This window comes from Scyliorhinus canicula, chromosome 10 (genome assembly GCF_902713615.1).
Source record: "Scyliorhinus canicula chromosome 10, sScyCan1.1, whole genome shotgun sequence".
In the NCBI taxonomy this organism is placed as follows: domain Eukaryota; kingdom Metazoa; phylum Chordata; class Chondrichthyes; order Carcharhiniformes; family Scyliorhinidae; genus Scyliorhinus; species Scyliorhinus canicula.
In genome coordinates, this window is record NC_052155.1 from 80705450 (window position 1) to 80729461 (window position 24012).

The 24012-nt window shown below is 46.8% G+C and overlaps 1 protein-coding gene across 2 annotated transcripts in view; it reads right to left on the reverse strand.

Annotated features, from left to right (window-relative positions):
* Positions 1-14875, reverse strand: part of rnf139 (ring finger protein 139) — a 50855-nt gene extending 35980 nt beyond the window's left edge. The window contains exon 1 of one of the 2 annotated variants that reach the window (XM_038809225.1): positions 14386-14875. In XM_038809225.1, the coding sequence (XP_038665153.1) occupies positions 14386-14548 (163 nt within the window). In that variant the 5' untranslated portion in view covers positions 14549-14875. The remainder of the gene's footprint in view (positions 1-14385) is intronic. The other variant, XM_038809226.1, reaches the window with a different exon arrangement.
* Positions 14876-24012: the final 9137 nt, after the last annotated feature.

Here is a 24012-nt window from a genome sequence, read left to right on the forward strand (position 1 = left end):
TGGCACAGAACCAATTTACTTTTTTATAAATTTAGTGTACCCAATTCATTTTTTCCCAATTAAGGGGCAATTTAGAGTGATCACCCTGCACATCTTTGGGTTGTGGGGGCGAGACCCACACAAACACGGGAAGAATGAGGAAACTCCACACGGACAGTGTCCCAGAGCTGGGATCGAACCTGGGACCTCGGTGCTGTGAGGCAGTAATGCTAACCACTGTATCACCATGGCCCACAGAACCAATTTTACAACCCCAAGGGGCTAGAGTTCAACTTGGAAATATATAAAGAAATAAAAGAAACATAAAACTTGGAAAAAGACAAAAAGTAGCACAGATCCTGGCAGTTAGATTACAAAAACAGCAGAGTGTGACAATACAGATATTATGAATTTCAAAAAGCAAACATGGAAAGAAGCTGACAAAGATATCAAAATCAACACAAAAAAATAGAATTAGATTAGGAAAAAGGAGCAAGAAGTACCTTAAAAACTGATGGCAGTGATACAGTCAATGAAAATAAGCAAATGGCATACATATTGAATTACCCGTGTTCACAGTAGAGGAAGAGGTCAGTGTGCCCAGCCAGGGCCAGAAACTCACCCAAATAAACAGAAGCAAATAAGTAGTTGCTTGAACTTAAACATTGCTGGGAAGAGACATATTGCCAAAGCTTTTTATCTTGCACTCATCGGGATAAATGTAAATTGACAAATGTCAAACAATTGCAATTTATAGTACAAGAGAAAAAAAGAGTGCTGTTTGGTTGGCAAGGCGACTCCGATTGGCCATGGTGTAGCCATGAGGAAATTATAAGCGCCCGTGAGAAGGGGTTAAAAGAGAAAAAAAAATGGACAAAGGAAGAGGTTGGACAAACCTCAAGTAGTCATGTGTTATTAGAGTAGAAAAGAGTCAGAATATTATGAATACATGTCCTGGTAGCGATTGGATATTATACTCACATGCATGCTTAGAACGTAATGAAGTAACTTAGTTGTGTGTATGTAAGCAGACACAATGGATAGAAAGAAAATAAGAATGATGAAAGTAGAAAGGGTTAATAACAAAACGTTAAGTAAAAATGTATTTTAAGGACTCAAGATACAGCTAGCTGCAAGACCATGTGGGAACCTAGCAGGGTGAGAGTTTCCTGACAAAGACACGAAATGCTGCTTTGCCCATTGTAACTGTGTTGATAGTTTTAGCTATCGTGTAAACACAATAGTATAATCACTGTATACATGAATGAATATTGATGGAATAACTATATTAAAGTAGCAATCATGTTAATTTGTGATCGAAAGATACAAATGAACTATTATCTTGATTAATAAGGAGATCAGCGGTTATGGGGAGAAGGGCAGAGAATGGGGATGAGAAACATATCAGCCAGTATTGATTGGCAGAGCAGACTCAACAGGCCAAATGGACTAATTCTGCTCCTATGTCTTATGGCCTTATCTGTAGAACAGTATAAGAAAGATATATTGAGCTTATACTCTTTCTTGAATGGGTAGCAGCTTCCTTGCATTTGCCTGAATAAACCAGTTAAAAAAGGAAATCTAAGTCTAATTTGGTGTTTGCAAAAATCAGAGAAAACAGATTTCTACCTTTCACCAAGCTTCCAGGTAATTTATGTGCCTTTTATGAGCCACGTTACGATCTCAACTGATCATCTTATATCTATTAGTAAATCAGAATGGTTCAGCAAGTGCTGCGCAAGCGAGGAATCACTTGTAACAATAGGCGTTTTGTTTTGAGTTATGCAAGCACGGGCTGGTTGAGTATAATTTATACTCTGCCTATTATGAACAGCCAGAAGAACATGTTGCTTGATTCTATCAAGCCAAGCACTGGAATGTATGGCCCACATGCCTGGTTTTGCACCAACACAAATTCAATTTTGATTTACACAAAAAACATGATTTTGATGGAATGCATCCCAACTTTCAACCCTGTGCATATTTCTGATAAGTGGATGATATATTCAATGGCAACAAGAGTGATATTTTCCACTAACAGTCCAAATAAATACTCTCTCTACCATACAATTAAACAATATTGTATGAAATTCAGTACTGGTGTGATGGCAGGGTGTCGACTGTAGGTCCCAATTATTGGCTGATCCAAATCAGGCAGCATGATAACCCTTGCAAAATCCAAAACAAACATTTACTACTAAAATGTAATTTCCCAATTGGACAGCACTTGCTGAATAATGCCGAGTGTGCTAAAAGCTAATTTAAAAATAGTGGCATTTGCAGCACATCTGACAGTATCTGTGGATAGAAGGGAGCTAATATTTCAAGTCTGGATGACTGTCAGCTGGAGAGAACTGGAAATAGGGTCAGATTTATATTGTTGTGTGGAACGATGGGGCTGGATCGAGGGCCAGCGATTGGTAAAGATAAAAGGACTGTAAATGGGGGTGATTAAGGCTAAGAAAGGTGCTGTGGCACATAAAGAGATTATTGCAGAACAATGGTGAGCAATGCATCAAAGGGCAATGAGGAACAGGGAACAGATGGTGGAGTGGGGTGGGGAGAGGATAATGATATGGGCAAAACAAATCGATGGAAGAAATAAAAATAAATTGATAGAAATAAAAATGGGGGGGGGGGGGGGGGGGAGATGGAAGAGAGAGTTCACAGTCTGAAGTTGTGGAACTATGTTAGGTCCCGGAAGCTGTAACATGCCTAATCTGAAGAGGTGCTGTTCCTCAAATTTATGCTGGGCTTCACTGGAACATTGCAGCAGGCCAAGGCCAGAGATGTAGATGTGAGGGCAGGACAGCGAGTTGAAATGGCAAGCGAACAGACCAAAGGTGTTCTGTAAAGCGGTCACCCAGTCTACGTTTAGTCTCTCCAATGTAGAGTGGACCACATTGGGAGCAGCAAATGCAATAGACCTGACTGAAGCAGGTGCATGTGAAGCGCTGCCTCACTTGAAGAGTGTTTAGGTCCTGGGATGGTGAGCAGAGAGGAGATAAAGAGGCAGGTGTTTCACCTTCTACGATTGTATGGGAATGTGCCGCGGTGAGGTGTCCGGGAGGGAACGATCCCTGCAAAATGCTGACAAGGGATCAATATCTGCTGATATAGCAGGGGCTGATTTAGCTCACTGGGCTAAATCGCTGGCTTTTAAAGCAGACCAAGCAGGCCAGCAGTACGGTTCGATTCCCGTATCAGCCTCCCCGGACAGGCGCCGTAATGTGGCAACTAGGGGCTTTTCACAGTAACTTCATTGAAGCCTACTCGTGACAATAAGCAATTTTCATTTTCATATAGCAATCAATCACGCTCATTTAAGCCTTCTCGAAGCTACATCATTCATATTTTAGGGGCAGCAGGGTAGTATGGTGGTTAGCATAAATGCTTCACAGCTCCAGGGTCCCAGGTTCGATTCCCGGCTGGGTCACTGTCTGTGTGGAGTCTGCACGTCCTCCCCCTGTGTGCGCGGGTTTCCTCCGGGTGCTCCGGTTTCCTCCCACAGTCCAAAGATGTGCGGGTTAGGTGGATTGGCCATGCTAAATTGCCCGTAGTGTCCTAATAAAAGTAAGGTTAAGGGGGGGGGTTGTTGGGTTACGGGTATAGGGTGGATACGTGGGTTTGAGTAGGGTGATCATGGCTCGGTACACCATTGAGGGCCGAAGGGCCTGTTCTGTGCTGTACTGTTCTATGTTCTATGTTCATATGCAAAGACTCGGTTTCTGCAAATTAGCATGTTTAAACACTTTGCACCTTTTTAAAAATTACCCGGAAGCATGGGGAGCTTGTAGTTCCCAATCACTTTCGCAATGGCAATGCCTTGCCAGAGTCTTGCCAACCAATTAACATCCTTTTTCTCTGGTAGTATGAAGTGCTGTGATTGTTTGAAATTAGGCATTTTTATGTTTGTCCTGATGAAAGCTTCAGTGACATGCATCTCCTTTCAGCAATATAAGCAAAATATCAAGAACGAAGAACGTTATGAAACTAATAATTGACAAAACATTGGACCAGGCAGGTTCCATCCAAGTTTTTAAAGAAAGTGATGCCCCAACTATAATCTAAAATACTTTCAATTCAGGAACCATTCCTTTGGATTGGAAAGTTGCATGTCACTGTGCTATTTAAGAATGGTGATAGAGGAAAACTATGGAATTATAGACCAATTAGCCCAACATCTGTAGCTGGACAATTATTAAGCGCATCATTAGATAAGGTAACTGAACACCTTGAACATTTTCAGGAGTTTGTAAAGGGCAAGTCATGCCTGACAAATTTGATTGAAACTTTTGAAGTGGATAATGGAATGTCTATGGATGTTATTTATACAAACTTCCTGAAGGCAAGTGTTGAAGTCCTTCAAAAGGGAAGATTATCTGAAGTTTTTTAGAGAAATACAGCACAGAACAGGCCCTTCGGCCCACGATGTTGCGCCGAACTTTTGTCCTAGGTTAATCATAGAATTTTGGACAATTTTTCATGGCCAATCCACCCAACCTGCACATCTTTGGACTGTGGGAGGAAACCGGAGTACCCGGAGGAAACCCACGCAGTCACGGGGAGGATGTGCAGACTCCACACAGACAGTGACCCAAGTCGAAATCGAACTTGGGACCCTGGAGCTGTGAAGCAATTGTGCTATCCACAATGCTACCGTGCTGCCCTTAAGAAGTCAACCTACACTCCATTATTCTACCCTAATCCAAGTACCTATCCAATAGCCGCTTGAAGGTCCCTAACTTTTCCGACTCAACTACTACCACAGGCAGTACATTCCATGCCCCCACTACTCTCTGGGTAAAGAACCTACCTCTGACATCCCCTCTATATCTTCCACCATTTATCTTAAATTTATGTCCCCTTGTAATGGTGTGTTCCACCCGGGGAAAAAGTCTCTGACTGTCTATCTATTCCCCTGATCATCTTATAAACCTCTATCAAGTCGCCACTCATCCTTCTCCGTTCTAATGAGAAAAGGCCTAGCACCCTCAACCTTTCCTCGTATGACCTACTCTCCATTCCAGGCAATATCCTGGTAAATCTCCTATGCACCTTTTCCAAAGCTTCCACATCCTTCCTAAAATGAGGTGACCAGAACTGCACACAGTACTCCAAATGTGGCCTGACCAAGGTTTTGTACAGCTGCATCATCACCTCACGGCTCTTAAATTCAATCCCTCTGCTAATGAACGCTAGCACACCATAGGCCTTCTTCACAGCTCTATCCACTTGAGTGGCAACTTTCAAAGAACTATGAACATAGACCCCAAGATCTCTCTGCTCCTCCACATTGCCAAGAACCCTACCATTAACCCTGTATTCCGCATTCAGATTTGTCCTTCCAAAATGGACAACCTCACACTTGTCAGGGTTAAACTCCATCTGCCACTTCTCAGCCCAGCTCTGCATTCTATCTATGTCTCTTTGAAGCCGACAACAGCCCTCCTCACTATCCACAACTCCACCAATCTTCGTATCATCTGCAAATTTACTGACCCACCCTTCAACTCCCTCATCCAAGTCGTTAATGAAAATCACAAACAGCAGAGGACCCAGAACTGATCCCTGCGGTACGCCACTGATAATTGGGCTCCAGGCTGAATATTTGCCATCCACCACCACTCTCTGTTTTCTATCGGTTAGCCAGTTTGTTATCCAACTGGCCAAATTTCCCACTATCCCATGCCTCCTTACTTTCTGCATAAGCCTACCATGGGGAACCTTATCAAATGCCTTACTAAAATCCATGTACACTACATCCACTGCTTTACCTTCATCCACATGCTTGGTCACCTCCTCAAAGAATTCAATAAGACTTGTAAGGCAAGACCTACCCCTCACAAATCCGTGCTGACTATCCCTAATCAAGCAATGCCTTTCCAGATGCTCAGAAATCCTATCTCAGTACCCTTTCCATTACTTTGCCTACCACCGAAGTAAGACTAACTGGCCTGTAATTCCCAGGGTTATCCCTATTCCCTTTTGAACAGGGGCACGACATTCGCCACTCTCCAATCCTCTGGTACCACCCCTGTTGACAGCGAGGACGAAAAGATCATTGCCAACGGCTCTGCAATTTCATTTCTTGCTTCTCATAGAATCCTTGGATATATCCCGTCAGGCCCGGGGGACTTGTCTATCCTCAAGTTTTTCAAAACGCGCAACACATCTTCCTTCCTGACAAGTATCTCCTCAAGCTTATCAGTCTGCTTCACGCTGTCCTCTCCAACAATATGGCCCCTCTCGTTTTTAAATACTGAAGAAAAATACTTGTACAAGACCTCTCCTATCTCTTCAGACTCAATACACAATCTCCCGCTACTGTCCTTAATCGGACCTACCCTCACTCTAGTCATTCTCATATTTCTCACATATGTGTAAAAGGCCTTGGTGTTTTCCTTGATCCTACCCGCCAAAGATTTTTCATGCCCTCTCTTAGCTCTCCTAATCCCTTTCTTCAGTTCCCTCCTGGCTATCTTGTATCCCTCCAGCGCCCTGTCTGAACCTTGTTTCTTCAGCCTTACATAAGTCTCCTTCTTCCTCTTAACAGACATTCAACCTCTCTTGTCAACCATGGTTCCCTCACTCGACCATCTCTTCCCTGCCTGACAGGGACATACATATCAAAGACACGCAGTACCTGTTCCTTGAACAAGTTCCACATTTCACTTGTGCCCTTCCCTGACAGCCTATGTTCCCAACTTCTGCACTTCAATTCTTGTCTGACAGCATTGTATTTACCCTTTCCCCAATTATAAACCTTGCCCTGTTGCTCGCACCTATCCCTCTCCATTACTACAGTGAAAGTCACAGAATTGTGGTCACTACCTCCAAAATGCTCCCCCACTAACAAATCTATCACCTGCCCTGGTTCATTACCAAGTACTAAATCCAATATGGCCTCCCCTCTGGTCGGACAATCTACATACTATGTTAGAAAAGCTTCCTGGACACACTGCACAAACACTACCCCATCCAAACTATTTGATCTAAAGAGTTTCCACTCAATGTTTGGGAAGTTGAAGTCGCCCATGACTACTACCCTGTGACTTCTGCACCTTTCCAAATCTGTTTCCCAATCTGTTCCTCCACATCTCTGCTGCTATTTGGGGGCCTATAGAAAACTCCCAACAAGGTGACTGCTCCTTTCCTATTTCTGACTTCAACCCATATTACCTCAGTAGGCAGATCCCCTTCAAACTGCCTTTCTGCAGCTGTTATACTATCTCTAATTAACAATGCCACCCCCCCCCACCTCTTTACCATCCTCCCTAATCTTGTTGAAACATCTATAACCAGGGACCTCCAACAACCATTTCTGCCCCTCTTCTATCCAAGTTTCCGTGATGGCCACCACATCGTAGTCCCAAGTACAGATCCATGCCTTAAGTTCACCCACCTTATTCCTGATGCTTCTTGCATTAAAGTATACACACTTCAACCCATCTCCTTGCCTGCAAGTCCTCTCCTTTGTCATTGTTACCTTCCCCACTGCATCACTACGTGCTTTGGCGTCCTGACTATCGTCTACCTTAGTTGCTGGACTACAGATCCGGTTCCCATTCCCCTGCCAAATTAGTTTAAACCCTCCCGAAGAGTACTAGAAAACCTCCCCCCCAAGTTGAAGCTCATGGAACTGGAAGGCAGTGGCATTGTCACTGGACTGGTACTCCAGAGACCCAGGCTATTGGTCTGGGTACACAGGCTCAAATCCACCACAGAAAATGGTGAAAATTGAAGCGAATAAAAAAAATCTGGAATTAACAGTCTCATGATAACTATCATTATTTGTTGTAAAAACCCATCTGGTTCACGAACATCCTCTTGGGAAGGACATCTGCCATCCTTATCCAGTCCAGCAACATGTGATTCCAGACCCACAGAAATGCGGTTGACTCTTACCCCACTCAAAGGCAATTAGGGATGAAGATAAATGCTGGCTCAGCCAGTGACACCCACCTCCCATGAAATAATTTTTAAAATTGAAGGCAAATTATTGACCCGATTTTGGGGGGGGGGGGGGGGGGGGGGGGAGCACGGTGGCTCAGCGGTTAGCACTGCTGCCTCACTGAGCCGAGTTCTATCCTGGCCCGCCGGGTCACTGTCCGTATGGAGTTTGCACATTCTCCCCATGTCTCCATGGGTCTCACCCCCCCACACCCCCAAAGATGTGCAAGGGTAAGTGGATTGGCCACGCTAAGAAAACATTTAAAAAAATGTTTTTTTAAAAATTACTGATCCGATTAGGAAATTGACCTGAGTGGCAGGAGACAGAGAGAGTAGGGCAGGTATTCTAAATGGCAGAGGGGGACTTATGGTATTACACAAAGATCTCAATTGGAACCTCAACCACTCACCCTATTAATGGTGACTTAAGATGATGGGATAAAAAGTCACAGATTGAACTCTGACAATAATACAAAGACAAAACAACATTGCGAGCAATGTAAAATGAGTGTGTCACAATTCAGAGATATTGATTTCATGTCATCAAATACGAGGTCATCCACCTTGGACCCAAAGGGCAAAAGTCGGAAACAGTGAAGGCAGGGTAGCCATTTGTTCCGGATTATTTGGGACTTCCCTGCACAAGTTCCAGGTTGCACGCATTCAGGACGTTTGTCCCACATTTGCAATTTACACACTTGTAGTGCCCACCTGTGCGGGCACACTGTGCTCTCCTCCCAGCAGCCTGCTTACAGCTTTGCAAGCTGCACCCGCTTTCACAAGTGCACCAGCAATTCCCCCTCCCCCGGATGCCAGAATGTCCTGAATTTATTCCTCAGAGTTGGTCACTGAGTAGCGATCCGAAAAGACTTGGCTCCAGGAACAAAAAGACTATTAAAATGTGATGAATAGACACAGAAACTAATCAAAAAGGCTAATGGAATGCCGGCTATTATAGCTAAAGGTTCAGAATGCAAGGGGGTAGAAGGCATGCTTCAGCGATATTAAGCCTTGGTTAGATCCCACTTGGAATATTGAATACTCAACACCGGTCTTGGAGGGAGCGCAGTATAGATTTACCAGAATGACACTGGAAACTCAGAGTTAAATTACAAAACAAAATTGCACAAACTAGGTTTGTACTCACTGGAAATTAGAAGGTTACGGGAAAATGTACTCAAGGTTTTCAAGATATTAAGCAAACAGCTAGGGTATATATTAGACACTACCTCCACTGGGTTGGCAAGTCTGGGACTAAAAAAATGAGCCAGACCTTTCAGGAGTGAAATTAGGAAATACATCTGCACGCAAAGGTCAGTAGAACCTGGGACCCTCTTCCACAAATGCAATTGGTTGCAGATCAGCCAAGGGGCTAAATGGTTCATCCCTGTTCCTACTTAGCTATTGCAATGCTATCATGTAAGGCAGGGCGTAATTACATCATAGCATATTTATATTGGCAGTTTTCATTGGAAAATTAAGACAAAAAAGGGGGGATAGAATGTATTAAAGCGAAGACCCAATTGCAGCCATACATTCGAATTTACTTATCCCCATTTCACCAGGAGAGAACAGTTGGTCTCAACTATATACACTAAACATTATCAAGTTTACCCACTACGGATATCAATTTGATTGGCCTCCTTCTCTTGAGCATACATGATTTGGTCCTCTGGTACAGCTTCCAAACCCAAACATGTGAGAAAAATCATTTATATTTCCTTTCTGACTTCCCTCAGCCTTCCCAGATACACAAAAGAGTCTTTGCCACTTTGTATCCCACCACCTTTTCCAGTACTACTACTGTATTTATAGTTATATCATTTTGCTCCAACATTTCTTCTTGTACGCTTCCACTATCACTTCATACAAATCAATAAAATTAATTCACAGAAGGTTCATCACATGGGTGTCAGTTTACTTTCTGCCATTAAGCTAAGTTTGCATCTAATTTGCTAGATGGATCCCGAAGGATTTACTTTTTGACCAGTCTGCCATGTGGGACCTTCACAAATGCTTTGCCAAAATCCAGGTAAATTACATCCATCACACTGCCTTCAATTTTGTCACTTCCTCAAAAAAACTCAGTTTAGTTAGACATAATCTTTCTTTAACAAATCATGCGGACATTTTAATTAATCTAAACTTTGCAAATAAATCCCTCCGAATGAATTCCAATAATTTGCCCACAGCTGAAGTTAAGATAACAAGTCTAATTTTCTTTTAAAATTTAGAGTATCCAATTCTTTTTTTTTTCCAATTAAGGGGCAATTTAGTGTGGCCAATCCACCCAACCTGTACAGCTTTGGGTTGTGGGAGTGAAACCAGTGCAGACACAGGAGAATGTGCAAACTCCACACAGAGTGACCCAGGGCCGGGATCGAACCCAGGTCCTCAGTGCCGAGGGAGCAGTGCTAACCACTGGGCCACCATGCCACCCAGGTCTAATTATCTAGATTATACCTTCCTTCCTTTTCATACAACTTTACAGTGTTGGCAGTCCTTAAATCCTCTGGCACCACTATTGTGACCATCAAGAATTGAAATATGATTAAAAACATAGGAATTAGGAGCAGAAGTAGGCAATTCAGCCTTTCGAGTCTGCTCCACCATTCAATCAGATCATGGCTGATCTCTTCCTGGTCTGAAATCCACTTCCCTGCCTCTTCCCCATATCCCTCAAGTACCCGATTATTTTTTTCCAATTAAGGGGCAATTTAGCGTGGCCAATCTACCTAACCTGCACATCTTTGGGTTGTGGGGGTGACACGGGGAGAATATGCACACTCCACATGGACAGTGACCCGGAGCCGAGATCGAACCCGGATCCTCAGTGCCGTCGCAGCAGTGATAACCACTGCACCATCATGCCTATAACCCGTTTTTTTAAATCAGAAATATATCTACCTGCTTCTTGAAACCATTTAATGGCTCAGAATCCACCGCACTAATGGGACGAGTTCCACAAATTCACCACCCTCTGCAAGAAATAGTTCCTCCTCAAAAGGATGGTCAGAGTCTCTGCAAATTCCTCCTTTTTTGATTGAACATCTAGGATATATTTCACCAGTCTTTTTTTTTAAAAATTCATTCACGAGATGTGGGCGTCATGGCCAGACTAGCATTTAATGCTCATTCCAAGTTGCCCACCATGAAGATGGTGGTGAGCTGCCCCCTTGAACCATTGTGTTCGTTGTGGTTTGATACACCATAGTATCGTTAGGGAGGGAATTCCAGGATTTTGACCCAGCGACAGTGAAGGAACAGCAATATATTTCCAAGTCAGGATGTTGTGTGGCTTGGAGGGGAACCTCCAGGTGGTGGTGTTCTCAGGTATCTCCTGCCCTAGCTTTCTAGATGGTAATGATTGTGGGTTTAGAAGGTGCTACCTAAGGAACTTGGTGAGTTCCTGCAGTGCATCTTATAGTTGGTATACAATGCTACTACTGTATGTCAGAGGTGGAGAGTGTGAACGTTTGTGGAAGGAGTAGCAATCAAGTGGACTGCTTTATCTTGGGAGATGTCAAGCGTCTGGAGTGTTATTGGAGCTACACACATCCAGGCAAGTGGAGAGTATTCCATTACACTCCTGACTTGGGCCTTGTTGACGGTAGCAGGATTTTGGGAGTCAGATGGCGAGTCACTCACCGCAGGATTCCTAACTTGTGACTTAATCTTCTGGCACAGTATTTACATGGCAGTCCAGTTCAGTTTATAAACAATGGTAACCCCCCAAGATGTTGACAGGCCATTTATCTACTTTCAAGGATGTCAGACCTTCCTCTCAATGTTTATCCCATCAATATTTCACATCGTTAACTTCATCATCAATGGCCCCCTCTTTTGTAAAGACAGCCACAATTTATTCATTAAGAATCTTACCCACACATTTTCCTGCTCCACAAGATATCTTTTTGGTCTCCAGTATGTGTTATTCTTTTCTAAAGTCTTTGGATTTTCCTTGCTTTTACTTGCCAGTATTTTTCCATGTCCTCTCTTTGTTTTCCTAATTTCATCTCTATGTTTCTGTACTCCACAAGACTTTCTGCAATATTAAGCTCGGTGTCTTGACATTAGCCTCCCTTTTAGCATTATCTTACCATCTATGCACCTCGTCATCCAGAAGCTCTAGATTCAGTCATCTCACTGTCTTTGGTGAGAATATGTTTACCCAGATCCCCTTGAATCTCCTTCTTGAATATTTCCCATTACTCTGACACCGATTTACTTTCATGTAGTTGTTTCCAGTCCACCTTTGTCAAATTGCTCCTCAAACTTAGTAAAATTTGCCATTCCTCATTTTGAACCTTCACTCCTATTTCACCTCTGCCCTTTCCCATAACGATGCTATATCTGTCTGGATTATGATCACTATCATAGCAGCTTTCTCCCACTTTTGGAGAAACTGAAACAAGCTAGTCATTTAGAAGCCTTACCACTCCTTCAACCACAGAAGGTTGCTGTTGTCACTTTAATCAGGCTAACATTTACTAGTTTATTTTTTACATCTTTCCAAATTTTTTTCATTTCTCTACATGATCCCTTCAATTTTGTAATCTCATGTTTCCCATCAATTTCCTACACAAGTAGAAGATAATTGTGGTTGTTAGAGACCAATATTCTCAGCCCCAGGATATCACTGTAGGAAGTGTTAAAGGTTGTATTCTAGATTCAACCATCTTCAGCTGCTTCAATGACCTTCCCTTTGTCAGAAGTAGGGATGCTCACTGACAGTTGCGCAGGTGTTCATTTGTAACTGCGTAGACAATGATATAGTACACACAGCATGCAGCGAGACTGGGATAACATTCAGACTTGGGCATTCATGCTATACAATTGCCAGATAAAGACCATCTCCAAGAGAGAGTCTCGCATCCCTTGACAGTCAACAACATTACTGTCAAATCCCCAAAACGCATTGGAGTGGGTCCCGGGTCCCATATAATAATCATTTTTCATTGTCAGAAGTAGGCTTACATTAACACTGCAAGGAAGTTACTATGAAAAGCCCCTGGTCGCCACATTCCGGCACCTGTTCAGGTACATAGAGGGAGAATTCACAATGCCCAATTCACCTAACACGTCTTTTGGGACTTGTGGGAGGAAACCGGAGCACCCAGGGTTAACCCACGCAGACACAGGGAGAGCGTGCAGACTCCGCACAGACAGTGACCCAAGCCAGGAATCGAACCTGAGACCCTGGCGCTGTGAAGCCAGTGCTAACCACTGCTACCATACCATGGATCAGTCACATGAATACTGTGGCTACAAGAGCAGGAAAGAAGTTAGGTAACCACCAGTGTGACTCACCTACTGACTTCCCATGTCTACCAACTGCAAGACACCTCAGGAGTACGTACAAACATAATTAATTAGGAGAAATCATGGCTGATCTGATTGTAGCCTCAATTCCACATTCCACCTATGTCTGATTGCCTTTGAGACGTCTTTGTTTGTCAAGAATTGATTTTCTTCTGCCTTCAAAATATTAATTTTCCCAGAGTGTTGGAGGCAGGGTTGAAGAGTTCCAACCCTCAGAACGAAATTCTTCTCAGCTCCATCTTAAACGAGAGACCCTTTATTTATAAACTGTGTTGCTCAGGCGGCCCAGTGGTTAGCACTGCTGCCTCACAATATTGAGGACCTGGGTTTGATCCCAGCTCCAGGTCACTGTTCGCGCGGTTTGCACATTCTCCCAGTATCTGCATGGGTCGTACCTCCACAACCCAAAAAATGTGCAGCGGATTGGCCACGCTAAATGGTCCCTTAATTGGGATTTTTTTTTTAAACTGTGCTCCTTAATTCTTATGTCACTGTAGCTCTTACTCTCAAAATACTGGAAGCCTGACACTATTATCCAGGAAAAAGCAATCCACTTGATGGAGACCCCATCTACTAACGTTATATTCACTCCCTCCACCACCAATGTATCATGCCTGCATCATACAAAATTGGAGAAACTCACCAATTTCTTAAACACTCTCCAAACCTACAATCTCTACCATCTAGAAAGACCAGAGTTCCAAACAGTACAGCACGAACCTCTTCCCAGAGTATATCTAATCAAAACTCTCCTCCATGAAGCCCTGAATTCTCCTCCGTGAAGCCCTGAATTCGCCTCCATACCCCTTCCCAGCATAGCTTCAATTAAATGTTGGAACTTGGGTTGTCTATCTCTGAGAGAAGTTCAAATCTCATGGAATAAGGGCGAGCCTCCCTCCTCTCCAGATGAGAGCTGCCAACTGACGGAGCAGGAACTCTCCAACCCTTCCCAGTCACTAATCCAGAGTGATTTGTGAACACTTCACCCGATTAGGTGTTTAACTAGTCGGACAGGACCTCCCTCAGGCTGATGTAAAATGATCCATCTGTGCTGATAAAAGAGTCGGCAGCAATTATCCAATCCAGGAGCCTGCTCCTCCCCTGCAACGGCCTGAGCCTGCATTCACTCACCCAGTAACCGCTGCGATACCTGCCGAGCCACCGTGGACAGGCTCTCGACGCCGTCAAAGTAAGAGTTTAAGATGGCGTCGATGACGAAGATACAGGGAACCCGCAGGGCCACGTCCAGGACCCCCCGCAGTTGACTCCCCATCGACACCCACTGCGACGACATGAGCAACCACAGCGCTGCCAGCCGCTGGGGCAAAGTCGGCTGCTCGGTGAAGGAGTGGCGCGGCCAGCTGGGTACCGTGCACGCCTTTATGTGGCGGAGCTGTAGCTGCCGGTGAGTCAGCTGTCGCCACTCTCTCGCTGTCCACCCTCCGCCGCCTCTCTCCGCTTCCTCTCCATGCTCCAGTCCGTCCACCCGCCCGGCGGCCGGCCGCTCCCGCTCTCTCCCCGCACCGCGAAAGGTACGTCACGCAAACTGACACGTCACAATCAGACGTGCGGAGAGCATGGAGGGCAGCTGAGGAAGAAAACGCAGTGAGCTCACAATCATCACGCACGATGGAATGGTCAACCGCGAGGGGCGGGGCCGCGATACAACATCACAATCAGACTTCGAGTTTGCGCAGACGCCCACTTCGGGCTGCTTGTTCTGTCGTTCGTGCTGAAGCTTTGTCATGTGACAATCACAGTATTCTTCCAGGGCAGAAGGAGATCATTCGGCCCATCGTGTCTGCCCCGGCTCTTTGAATGAGCATTTCGCCCAAGCCTGAGAGTAGGTGCAATGCCTGTTCTTGTCACCTTGGGATCTAGTATGTCCCTTTTATGGGGACCATGACTTGAATTCAATATCAATTGGAGCAAGTAAGGAGAAGGATGAAGGGCTTGACCCGTCCACTCTACACATTGGCTTGCTTTATAACTTCCCTGCCTGCTGCTCCCAGTAACCCTGCAGATTGTTTATTTTCAAATAATCATCCAATGCCTACTTGAATGTCTCGCTTGGACCTGCTTCCACCACACTCTGGTTCAATGCATTCCAGACCCTAACAACTTGCTTATGTTTGTATTGCCAATTCCATTAAACATGTGCGCTCTTGTTCTCGACCCTTCAATGAATGCAAACAATTTCGCGCTATCTACTCTGCCAGACCACTCATAGTTCTGAATACCTCTATCAAATCTCCTATCAGTATTCTTTTCTCCAGACTCTCAACTTCTTCAATCCCACTTCATAACTGAAGCTCCACGGCTGGGATTCTCCGCCGGCAGGATTTTCCATTTTGCGGGCGCTTGGGGGTTTCCCGGCGGCGTGGGGCTGCCCCACAATGGAAAACCCCAATGACCGGTCGGCGTAACGGAGAATCCCACCGGCCGGTAGGATTAGAAATGTGGCGCGGAGGGGCGGAGAATCACGGCCCTCATCCCTGGAACCATTCTCATAATCCTCTTATGCACTCTCTCCAATGCCTTCACAACCTTCCTAAAATATTGTGCCCAGGACTGGATATAAAACTCAGGGGAGGTCTAACTGGTGTATTTTTTCAACGTTCACCATAACCTTCTTATTCTTGTACTCTATGCCCCTATTAATAAAGCTTAGGATATTGTAAGTATTATTAACTGCTTTCTCAACCTGTCCTGTCATCTTTAATGACTTATACACATATGCAGTCTTGTCCTTCAGTTCCTGCACCCCATTTATAATAATCTTTATTATTGGCATAAGTAGGCTTACTGTAACACTGCAATGAAATATGAAAATCCCTTTGTCGGCACACTCCAACACCTGTTCGGGTACACTGAGGAAGAATTCAGAATGTCAAAATTACCTAACAGCACATCTTTTGGGACTTGTGGGAGGAAACCGGAGCACCTGGGGTGATGCACTATCAATTACGACAAGACGAGAATAGACTGTAATCAAGGCTTTATTACACAGAGATGTGTGGCCTACAGCAGCTGATGAATTGGCTGCTGTATGGAGAGCACGCATATTTATACTCCGCCTACTGGGCAGAGCCAGCAGGCAGGGATCTACCCCTGTACCTGTCGAACAGGGGCCTTACCGTAAAACCCATATATATACACAGTTTAATACATCAGTGGTGACTACCACATTCACCCCCTGTTAAAATGAGTCCAGTGGGGGGGGGGGGGGGGGGTGGAGAACTATATACAGGCAAGTTGCTTTTAAAAATCACAGAATATTACAAATTCAGGCAGTCTGGTGCCTTGATCTGTCGTCGAGAACGCTGCAACACTCTCGACTTGGAAGGGGAGCGTCTCATCGACCGCGTGCATCACGGCCTTGGCGATGACAGCCTTGAAGGCCTGGTGAGCCTCGGCCGTCAGTGGGAAAACGGTGGATTACATGAGTGGGCGGGCCTTGTCCGCATAGTTTAGGACCCACTGGGCATAATACGAAAAGAACCCCAGGCATCGTTTGAGGGCCTTGGGGCAGTGGGGGAGGGGGAGTTCCATGAGGGGGCGCATGCGATCGGGGTCGGGCCCCAGAACTCTGTTCTGGACCACGTAGCCAAGGATGGCTAATCGGTCCGTGCTGAACATACACTTCTTGTTGGAAGTGAGGTTGAGGAGAATGGCAGTGTGGAGAAATTTGGAAAGGTTAGCATCGTGGTCCTGCTGGTCGGGGCCGCAGATGATGACGTTGTTCAGGTATGGGAAAGTGGCCCACAGTCCGTACTGGTCAACCATTCGGTCCATCTCCCTTTGGAAGACCGTGACTCCGTTGGTGACGCCGAAGGGAACCCTAAGGAAATGGTCAAGGCAGCCGTCTGCTTCGAATACAGTGTATTGCAGTCCGCCTTACGGATGGAGAGCTGGTGGTAGGTAGGCCGAGAGGTCTCTTCGAGGCCAGATTGCAAACCCGTCACCACCAGGAGCAGACGGTATAGCACACAGGACAGGACCTTCATCAGGTCTGAGGTCCAACGGCTGTTGCGGGAAGGTATCATCGAGGCCTCGAGAGGCCGAGAAGTCCAGGCCGAGTAGCAAGGCAACGCAGAGGTTGGGGAGGACGTAGAGGCGGAAGCCGCTGAACTCTATGCCCTGGACAGTGAGGGTGGCGATGCAGTACCCCCGGATCGCCACAGAGTGGGATCCGGAGGCCAGGGAGATTCTCTGGTTAGCGGGATGTACCATGAGGGAGCAGCGCCTTACCATATCGGGGTGGATGAAGCTCTCAGTGCTCCCGGAGGCCAGACAGCAGGAGATCTCATGCCTGTCGACCTTCACCTTTGTCAAAGCGGTCACGAGGTCGTGCAATTGAGACTGATCAATCGTGACCGAGCGAGACGCAGCTGGTCGTCGGTGGTTGCAGGCGATGAGCGGCCTGATGAGGTGTCCGCGGTAAGGGGTCCTGGGGCGGGTAAGATGGCGGCGTCCACGGGCTGCACGTGTCCTGGGGCAGGCAAGATGGCGGCGCCCATTGGTTCTGATGCAGGCAAGATGGCGGCACCCACGGGCCGCACGTGGTCTGAGGAGTGGAATATGGCGGCGCCCACTGGCCGCACGTGGGGGGGCGCCGTGATAATAGCAGCGATTGAGTGGGCCTGGCACACTGCAGCAAAATGTCCCTTCTTGCCACAGGCCTTGCAGAGCGCGCTCCGCGCCGGGCAGCGCTGCCGGGGGTGTTTTGACTGTCCGCAGAAGTAGCATTTGGGTCACCTGGGGTTGGTTGGCTGCCGCGTGGCACGGCGCGGGGTCGGCTGAGGGCGGTCGCTGATGGGGCCCATGATGGGGTGGCCGTTGGCGGGGTCCACGATGCATGGGGGGGGGTGATCCGCGCGGTCGGGGGCATAGGCCTGAACGTTGCGTGAGGCGACCGTAAGCGAGAGCGTAAGCTTTTTGGTCGCCGCGAGGTCAAGCGTGGCCCCTTCTAAGAGGTGGTGGCGAATGTAGTCAGACCCGATACCTGTAATGAACACGTCTCTCATCAGCAGGTTCGAATGTTCAGTGGCCAAAACGGCCTGGCAGTCACAGTCTGTCACTAGGGCGAGCAGGGTACGCCAGAAATCTTCCACAGACTCACCAGGAAGTTTGCGCCGCGTGGATAGGAGTTGCCTGGCGTAGATTTTGTTGGTCCGCTGAGTGTAATTCTCCTTCAGTAGCGCCATGGCCTCTGCGTAGGTTGGCGCATCCTGGACGAGGGGAAAAACGTTGGAGCTCAGCCGCGTGTACAGAATCTGGAGCTTCTGTGCTTCTGGGATTTGGTCTGGCGCAGACCCGATGTAAGCTTCAAAGCAAGCTAGCCAATGTTCGAAGTCTTTTTGGCGTTGTCTGCTTGAGGATGCTGCTGCAGGCGATCCGGCTTGATGCAGAGGTCCATTTCTGAAAAATCTCCGTGTAATAAATTGATGCACTATCAATTACGACGAGACGCAAGTAGAATGTAATCGAGGCTTTATTACACAGAGATGTGTGGCCTCCTACAGCAGCTGACGAAATGGCTTCTGTACAGAGAGCACACACATTTATACTCTGTCTACTGGGCGGAGCCAGCAGGCAGGGATCTACCCCCCTACCTGTAGTACAGGGGCCTCACCATAAAACCCATATATATATATAGATATATATATATATATACAGTATAATACATCAGTGGTGACTACCACATGGGGGAAACCCATGCAGACACTGGGAGGATGTGCAGACTCCGCACAGACAGTGACCCAAGCTAGGAATCGAACCTGGGTCCCTGGCACAGTGAAGCAACAGTGCTAACCACTGTGCTACTGTGTTACACATTTATAGTTGTACACTTTATTTTACATATGAACTAGGAGCAGGAGTAGGCCATCTGGTCCCTCGAGCCTGCTCCGCCATTCAGTAAGATCATAGCTGGTCTTTTTGTGGACTCGGCTCCACTTATCCGCCCACTCACCATAACCCTTAATTCCTTTATTGTTCAAAAATCTATCTATCTTTGCCTGAAAAACATTTAACAAGGTAGCCTCAACTGCTTCACTGGGCAGGGAATTCCACAGATTCACAAGCGTTTGGGTGAAGAAGTTCCTCCTCATCTCAGTCCTACATCTGTTCACCCTTATTTTGAGGCTATGCCCCCTCGTTCTAGTTTCACCCACCATTGGAAACAACCTGCTTCTATCCTATCAATTCCCTTCATAATTTTATATGTTTCTACAAGATCCCCTCTCATTCTTCTAAATTCCAGTGAGTATAGTCCCAGTCCACTTAGTCTCTCCTCATGAACCAATCCTCTCAACTCCGGAATAGTCCCATTGAATCTCCTCTGTACATACTCCAGTGCAAGTAAGGAGACCAAAACTGTACACAGTGCTCTAGGCGTGGCATTACTAGCACTCTATACAGCTGCAACATAACCTCCGTGCTTTTAAACTCCACCCCTCTATCAATGAAGGACAAAATTCCATTTGCCTTCTTAATTACTTACTGCACCTGCAAACCAACTTTTTGCGATTCATGCACATGGACACGCAGGTCCCTCTGCACACCAGCTGCAATGTTTACCATTTAAGTAATAGTTCAGTTTGCTGTTATTCCTACCAAAATGGATTACCTTACATTAATCAACATTGAACACCATCTGCTAGAACTTTGCCCACTCACTTAAACTCTCTATATCCCTCTGCAGACTTTGTGTCCTCTGCACACTTGGCTCTACCATTCATCTTAGTATCATCTGCGAACTTTGACATATTACACTTGGTCCCCAACACCAGATCATCTATGTAAATTGTAAACAATTGCGGATCCAACACTGAGCCACCACTGATCGCCAAACAGAAAAACACCAATTTATCCCCACTCTTTGCTTTCTGTCAGTTAACCAATCCTCTATTCATGCTAATACATTACCCGTAACGCTGCGCACCTTTATTTTATGCAGCATCTTGTCGAATGCTTTCCGGAAATCCTGACACACCACATCCACCAATTCCCCGTTGTCCACCATGTTGTCACTCCATTTTCTTCCTATGTATCCTGGGCTAGGGCGCGGCCAAAATTATTCCACTCAAGTAGGACCCAATCACCATCTGTTATCGGGCAGAATATGGGGAATACACACTCACGACGGGGCGGAGAATAGCGGGCAGCGCAAATTTTTACGGCGACGCTAGTCCGACGCCCTCCCGCTATTCTCCCCCCGCCCACGCCCGCCCCCCGACACGAATCGCTGCTTGCCGTTTTTTTACGCCGAGCAGCGATTCTCCCCTGGCCGATGGGCCGATTTCCAAGGCCTTTATGGCCGTTTTCACGATTTTTAATAACCTGCTATACCAGTTCGTGAAAACGGCCGCAAAGTGCCGTTCTGCACAACCATGCCACCAATTGGCACGGCCGCACCACGATCGCGGGCAGCGAGTCCGATTCCCGTGCACTCTTTCTCCCTCCGCCGCCCCGCAGGATAAGTCCGCGGGGCGGCTGAGGGGCATTACGGACCGCGCATGCGCAGGTCTGACGCATATGTGCGGATGACGCCATCCGCGCATGCGCGGGTTGGAGTCGTCCAATCCGCGCATGCGCAGCTGACGTCATCATATGCGTCAGCCGTCGCTAACTTTGGTGCGCGGGCTTAGCGAAGTTCGTTAAGCCCGCGATGCCGGAGTTCACGGGGCCGCGATGCTAGCCCCGACCGGGGAGCAGAATCGGGTCCCGGGAGGGGGCGCGGAGGCTGCCGTGAAACACGGCCGGTTTTGTGGCAGCCTTCACGACTCACCGCCTTTGCGGAGAATCGCGCCCATGGTCTTTTGGCCAATTAATTGGCCACCAGCCAACCAATCAAACTGAGTCCCACCCCATCTCTCGAGTGCTGAAAAGTCTAAGTTTTCCTGTCCAATGTCAGTGATGTTTCTGACTTATTGCAGGCAGTTGAAGAAAATGGTTAGTGCAACTTCAGTTAAGAAATAGAGTAAGAATCACTGTAACATAGAGGATTCACTCCCTAGTGATGCTGTAGCTACTTAGAAAGGCTTGGAGTAATTGAGGGCAATCAGCATGGAAATATTGAGGGAAGATTTTGTCTGACTGACTAAATTGAATTTTTAAAGGAGGTAACAAGGATTAATGAGGGTAGTGCAGTTGATGTGATTTTAACAAAGCCTTTCACAAAGTTCCGCATGGCAGACTAGTTAAAAAAATAAAAACCCATGGAATCCAGGGGAAAGTAGCGAGCTGGATACAAAATTAGCTCAGTGGTAGGAAACAAAAGGTTATGGTTAGTGGGTGTCTTTGCAACTGAAACACTGTTTCCAGTGGGGGTCGGCAGGACTCAGTACGAGCTCTCTGGCCTTTTGTGACATAGATGTATGACTTGACTTAAACGTAGGGGGCATGATCAAGAAGTTTTCAGATGACACAAAAATTGGCCATATGGTTGACGGTGAGGAGGGAAGCTGTAGACTCCAGGAAGTTTTCAATGGGCTGGTCAGGTGGGTAGAAAAGTGGGAAATGGAATTCAACCCAGAGAAGTGTGAGGTGATGCATTTGAGGCTGTCAAACAAAGCAAAGTATTACACAATAAATGGGATGATACTGAGAGCTGGAGAGGAAGTGGGGGAACTTGGAGTGTAAGTCTATAGATCCCTAAAGGTAGTAGGACAGGCCAATAAGGTGGTTAAGAAGGCAAATGGAATATTTTCTTTTATTAGGCAAATTTTATTAGACATCAAATATAAGAGCAGGGATGTTATGCTGGAGCTATATAAAATACCAGTTAGTCTACAACTTGAGTATTGCGTGCAATTCCAGTCACCTAATTCCAGGAAGGATTCAATTACACTAGAGAGGGTACAGGAGAGTTTACAAGGATGTTGCCAGGATTGGGAAATGGCAGTTGTGAGGAAAGATTGAAATGCTGAAGTTGTTTCCCTTGGAAGGTAAGCTGAGAGAAGAATTTATTGAGGTGTACAAGGTTATGAGATGGGAAGGACCTGTTTCCGTTGCTAGAGAAGTCTGTGACGACAGGCATGGATTTAAAATGATTGATAGAAGGATAGGAGGGGAGATGAGAAAAATCTTTTGCACTCAGAGTGTGTTGGGCTCTGGAACTCACTGCTTGAAAGAATAGTAGGAGCAGAAACCTTCAACTCATTTAAAAGCTGTCTGGATATACACCTGAAGTCCTCTGGAGCTACAGACCAAGTGCTGGAAAATGGGATTAGACTGAGAGCTCTTTTTTTCACCTGGTTCTGACACAATGGGCAGAGTTGGCCACCCTTCTGCACTGGAGATCTGTCTACATTTTCAAAATTTAAAAAATATCCAAAAATAAGGAATGTGCGAATGTGTGGAGGGAGGGTGGGGAGCGGCAATATATGAATTGCTCCTTGGGCGAGCCATCACAGATGCGGTGGGCTGAATGGCCTTCTCCTGTTCTGTAACGATTCAATGACTTCTTATTGGCACCTGAGGTGCAACTTAATTGTTGCGAAATAGAGTCAAAGCCATCACAGCATAGAGGCACTCAACCCACTGAATCCATGTTGGCTCTCTGTAGAACAACCCAATCAGTCCTGTTCCCCAGCTGCAAGTTTATTTCCCTTAAGTGCTCATCTAGTTTCCTTTTGAAATCATTGATTTTCTTCATGTTTATCATCCTCATAGGCAGTGGGTTCCAGGTCATTACCATTTGCTGCATTAAAAAAGCTCTTCCTGTATCTCTTTCCCAAAACCCTAAATCTGTGGCTCCTAGTTGTTTTCATATGATGTATAGGTACCTTTAAGGATATGTCTAAAACTGCTGTCAACCACTACAACCTCAACACAGGATGTGGTTTAGTAGTCCCATGACTCAATCTACAGCAACAATTTGTAGAAGTTAGACATGTACACACATTCTCCCAGTTACTATTGTATGTAAATCATCTTATCTTCAAATAATAGAACCCACATTATTGTTCACCAATCCTTGTCATATAATTGGTACATTTATGTTGCAAAAAGTATGAATCAGTAGTCACGCCTTTTCTTCCTTCTCTATCTTTCCTAAATACATAGTATCCAGGAATATAAAGTCCTTGGGTGGGATTCTCCCAGCCCTGGTCTGGGCCGGAGAAACCCCACAACCGGGCCACGCCGCCCCGACGCCGGAACTCGATTCTCCGCTCCGCATTTGGCGCGACGGCGGTCGCGGGCTGCTGTGCACGGCCGGTCTGCCGATTCACGGCCCGGGATGGGCTGAGCGGCCGCTCACAAAAAGCAGAGTCCAGCTGGCGCTGTCCACACCGGGTCGCAGCCGGCGGGAACACTACGGGCAGGGTCGGGGGGCAGCCTGTGGGGTGGGGGGGCTCCGACCCGGGGAGGGGGGGGGGCTCCGACTCGGGGGGGGGGGGGGTGGGGGGGGCTCCGACTCGGGGGGGGGGGGTGGGGGGGGCTCCGACTCGGGGGGGGGGGGGCCTCCTCCGATGGGGCCTGGCCCGCGATCGGGGCCCACCGATTGGCGGGCCGGCCTTTCGCTCCCCGAGCCTATTTTCTTCCACGCCAGCCCCTGAACGCCCATGCCATGTTGCGTTGGGGCCGGTGCATTGAGGGAGGCCACCGGGCATCGCGGGTGGTCGCCGGCACCACTGCGCATCCGCGGATCCCATGGCGCACAGTTCGCGCCGGGATGGGAGGCTGGAGCGGCGTGAACCGCTCCAGTGCCGTGCTGGCCCCCTGTAGGGGCCAGATTCGGTACTCCCAGCG